Source organism: Notothenia rossii, assembly GCF_949606895.1.
Source record: "Notothenia rossii genome assembly, chromosome: 4".
Classification (NCBI taxonomy): domain Eukaryota; kingdom Metazoa; phylum Chordata; class Actinopteri; order Perciformes; family Nototheniidae; genus Notothenia; species Notothenia rossii.
In genome coordinates, this window is record NC_136902.1 from 4,090,011 (window position 1) to 4,094,419 (window position 4,409).

Here is a 4,409-nt window from a genome sequence, read left to right on the forward strand (position 1 = left end):
GTAACCTGTAACACATGAAAAAGAGCAGCTGCAGACCCTACTCACTCAGTGTGAATGTAAAACGGTATAAAGTGGATTTCGACCTATCAGCAGCCGTCTGAGGCACTTTCCCATTATTAACTTCCTGTCCACACCTCACATAACGCCATACTTCACACACGCACGCACACACACACACACACACACACACACACACACACACACACACACACACACACACACACACACACACACACACACACACACACACACACACACACACACACACACACACACACACACACACACACACACACACACACACACACACACACACACACACACACACACACACTGCTGAGTATGTGTGTTATTTGGGAAAGGTGTTTGCTCTGAAACTCGTTTGGAGAACAATTACCTGTAGGTTAGAGATGTGAGATAACGTGATAAGGTGACCTACAGTCACACAGCAAACAATCAGAATCAGAGTAACGTTTATAGACACAAGGTTTTTCAATTGCAAAACATTTCCTTTATGATACGTGAATATAATAATCACAATAAGCGGAAATAAAAACAGAGATAAATTAGTAAAAGTCAAGAGTATCCGCCAATAAATAATTTAAACTGTACAGTTCAACATTTTACATTCTGTTGTATCTTATATGCCTTATATATTTTCCTTATTTATTCAACTTTCTTACATATATTTTCCTTTTTAGGTGAACTATTTTTTAATATGTGTTGCTGCAGGAGCCTGAAACCTCAGATTTGTATTGCCAAAACTACCCTATAGTGATTTTGGATATGAAAAATAACGCTTTTAAATCTTTGAATCAGACAAACTGACCAGAAAACATAACATCCGTGTATTTCTGATAGAGAAAGCTGAACAATCTTTTGCATAATGTCCAAAAGAATATTGATGAATGTGTGCAACGTGCAGGGCTTAAAGTCCACAGACAGGAGTGAGTGACAGGAGTATAAAATGTCCCTGCTGTTTGCCCTCTGGCCTCAGTGAAATATGGCTTTTGATATTGTTTTTATTAGCCTGGGTTAGGTAATGGAAAACGACCTCATCAAGAAAATCAGTTTTGGAGTTGACATGCCTGAGAATTTGTTCCTGGGGGAAAACGGGCCCCTGGGAAACCCGGTGACCTCGAGACAGAAAAACTCAAACTCTGCTCAGGGCTGGGAACAGGAGGGAGAGAAATATGCATAATGAGAATTTGTATTTATCAACCGATACTAATAATCACCTCTCGAGGGGGATAAGATAAAGGTTTAGTGTGCAATTTTAGTATTTTAAAAAGAAGTTGATAACCTCTAGTTTTAAATATCCAAATGATGCGTTATCTTTTTAAATATGTGCTAACATTGCGTGCATTTTCAGAACAGAAATGTGAACCTTGGATAAAGCCAGGTTCAAAATTCACGTTTCATTTTGTTGACATATTAGAGTGTGTGTGTGTGTGTGTGTGTGTGTCTGTCTGTCTGTCTGTCTGTCTGTCTGTCTGTCTGTCTGTCTGTCTGTCTGTCTGTCTGTCTGTCTGTCTGTCTGTCTGTCTGTCTGTCTGTCTGTCTGTCTGTCTGTCTGTCTGTCTGTCTGTCTGTCTGTCTGTCTGTCTGTCTGTCTGTCTGTCTGTGTGTGTGTGTGTGTGGCCTAGCATTACTATACTTGTGGGGACCTACATCTGTTTACACAGTCACGTGTGGGGACTCGCCTCCCTTATGGGGACAAAGTGGAGGTCCCCATGAAGGGAATCATTAACCTGTTAAGCCCTGAGCCTGTTTTTCAGGTCTCAGGCTCGAAAATGACATTCCCAGAACAAATGACCATAACTTCACTTCTAAAAGGGGAAAATGAATAATCATTTTTCTCAAAGTAATGATAAACCTGTGAGTTGGATGTAGAAAAGTCAGAATCAATATAGATGTTTTGTATTTTAAAGAAAATTGAGATTGAACAAAGTAACAAAATGTAAATTATAGTGTCCGTCTACGAGTATATTACGAGTTTTCTGAAATTGCATGTTTAAATATGCAAATTATGGGTTGTGTGAAACTAACTTTGTGGAAGACACAAACAAAAAAGGTTTCTAGAATAAACTCTTGAATGTGGATTTTTCTTTCCTGTAGTCTGAGAAGACATGCTGTGGATGCAAAAGACCTCAAAGTGCGTGGGAACATGTGTCTCCCCTTAAAGATTGAAATATTCACTGTTCAATACATGCATCTAAATAAAAGCACTTTGGGCAAAAATGAGAGCCTTGAGGGAAATCCAAAGAACAAACAGACCATCTGAGTGACTCGTGGTGTCACAAGACTCTGCAGGAGACGTGAGGAGTAATACAAATGTCTGCTTTCGTCAATCATTCACACAGAAAATATGATGAGGTGGTGTGATCGGATGCAAACAGAAGCAGAGCCAACTGAAAAGAAATAGGACAGCCGCATTTCGGCCAAAAACAAAGCTGGTTACATAATCCCCGCTTCTGCATCAGCGGCTCGCAGGTTTCTGCAGATTTTGGTTTGAGATGTGTGTCAGGAGGAGGGGGGATACAAGAGGAGGGGGGATACAAGAGGCTTTAACGTGAAATACAGTGAGGGGGCGGTGAGAAAGTGAAAGTTTGTTGTGAGTTGTAGAGGCTGGGAACAGCGAGGTGTGGGAGAGACAGTTAAAACACATTCTCACCTCCTGCTTCACACACACACACACACACACACACACACACACACACACACACACACACACACACACACACACACACACACACACACACACACACACACACACACACACACACACACACACACACACACACACACACACACACACACACACACACACACACACACACACTCCATCACACATGGTCTTCACACAGAGGGGAATTTGCAAAGAAACTTTCTCACTCACACACTTGCTGTTTTTTTTTTCTAACTGTTGTCTGCTGCCGACACTTGTTTTCTGTTCAGAAGACAAGACCTCCTGTGTGATATGTATTTACCCTGCGTCTTTATGTACACACACACACACACACACACACACTCACACACACACACACACACACACACACACACACACACACACACACACACACTAGCTAGCAGTCCATTTAGTTGAGTAGTTTATTAAACATTTTAATCGGTGCATTTCATGAGACACCGTCTGGTCTGTAATAGCGTCATATCATTTTGAACATGCTGCCAGAAGCTGTAATCAATTGACTTTTTATCCACTTTTAAGCCATATTTATACAATTTTTGGGTGCTCTTCAAATCTATAGTTTCACCAGATGAAAGATTTTCGTGATGGGACGTCTGGATCCGAAGTTATCAGAGAAGCAGGTTAAGCTAACGTTAGCCTTTAGCTTGTAGCCCCTCGGTCCAGTTTCTTCCTGGAAAATACAGATTTAGAAACTGCTGTATTCAGTGTTTTACGAGTTCAACTAGCCGAGTCATTTGTTTTAGAGATAAGGCGACTTCTGTGGTTAATTCAACCCCCAGTAAAATCTTCCTACGCGTCAGGGTGTTAAATTATCAGAGAAACAAGCTAGGCTAACGTTAGCCGCAGCCCAACAGCGTGCTAGGAGAAACTCCGATGTTTAACCTCAAACTGCTTTATTCACTGTTTTTATTTCTTCATAGACCCCTAGTGGCAGAACATGACACATTGTGCCTTTAAAGTTTACATAACATTATACTAGTTTAATATTTTTTCTCCATGTTTATGAAGTTTCTTTCAGATCGAGTCGTGAAAGCAGCGAGATCAGTGTACAGCGTTTTGATGGAGAGGGACTCAAATCTGATCCGAGACAGAAAGCATCACCTCAAAACATACAGGTCTTAACTGCTGGTGTCATATGAAATAAAGAATAAAATCACATTCATGTTGATGCTGTTATATTTTGTTACAGACAGTGTTGTTCTGGTAAGGAGCTCGTCGATTGGCTGATGAAACAAAATGAATGTCTGGCGTCCAGGAGTCAGGCGGTGGGGATGTGGCAGGTGCTGCTGGACGAAGGGATCCTCGTTCATGGTGAGACATTAAAGGGGACCTATCATGCAAAATGCACTTTTTGATGTCTTTTATACATCAACATGTGTCCCCGGTGTGTTGGGGAACTCACGCAGCGTCAGAAAATAAAACCCTTTCTCTTTTCCTCCGTACCCAAATCTCTAAAAACGGGCTACAACGGAGCTGATCCAGATTTGCGTCCGATATGACGTAATATCTGAAATGTGGACCCACGGCCCAATCAGAAACGTTGCTATCAGAAACAATGCCCGACTGTTTGGACGTAATATGGTCTGTGTTTACATTAGCATCGCTAACACTCAGAGCTAACCTGTACTGGAGAGCATGTGTGTGAAGAAGCAGGAAGTAAAAAGGAACTCACCTTGTGGTGTAACCGGCAAGAGAGAAA

The 4,409-nt window shown here is 41.4% G+C and overlaps 1 protein-coding gene and 1 long non-coding RNA gene across 2 annotated transcripts in view; both read left to right on the plus strand.

Moving 5' to 3' along the window:
• The window catches only part of LOC307035473, a 296,952-nt gene that overhangs the window by 22,002 nt on the left and 270,541 nt on the right, over positions 1 to 4,409 (plus strand). The gene's annotated exons all lie outside the window — the stretch shown is intronic.
• rapgef3 (Rap guanine nucleotide exchange factor (GEF) 3) overlaps positions 1 to 4,409 on the plus strand; it is a 45,571-nt gene that overhangs the window by 16,774 nt on the left and 24,388 nt on the right. The window contains exons 3-4 of the mRNA XM_079677960.1: positions 3,719 to 3,825; positions 3,900 to 4,021. Coding sequence (XP_079534086.1) covers positions 3,719 to 3,825; positions 3,900 to 4,021 — 229 coding nt within the window. The remainder of the gene's footprint in view (positions 1 to 3,718; positions 3,826 to 3,899; positions 4,022 to 4,409) is intronic.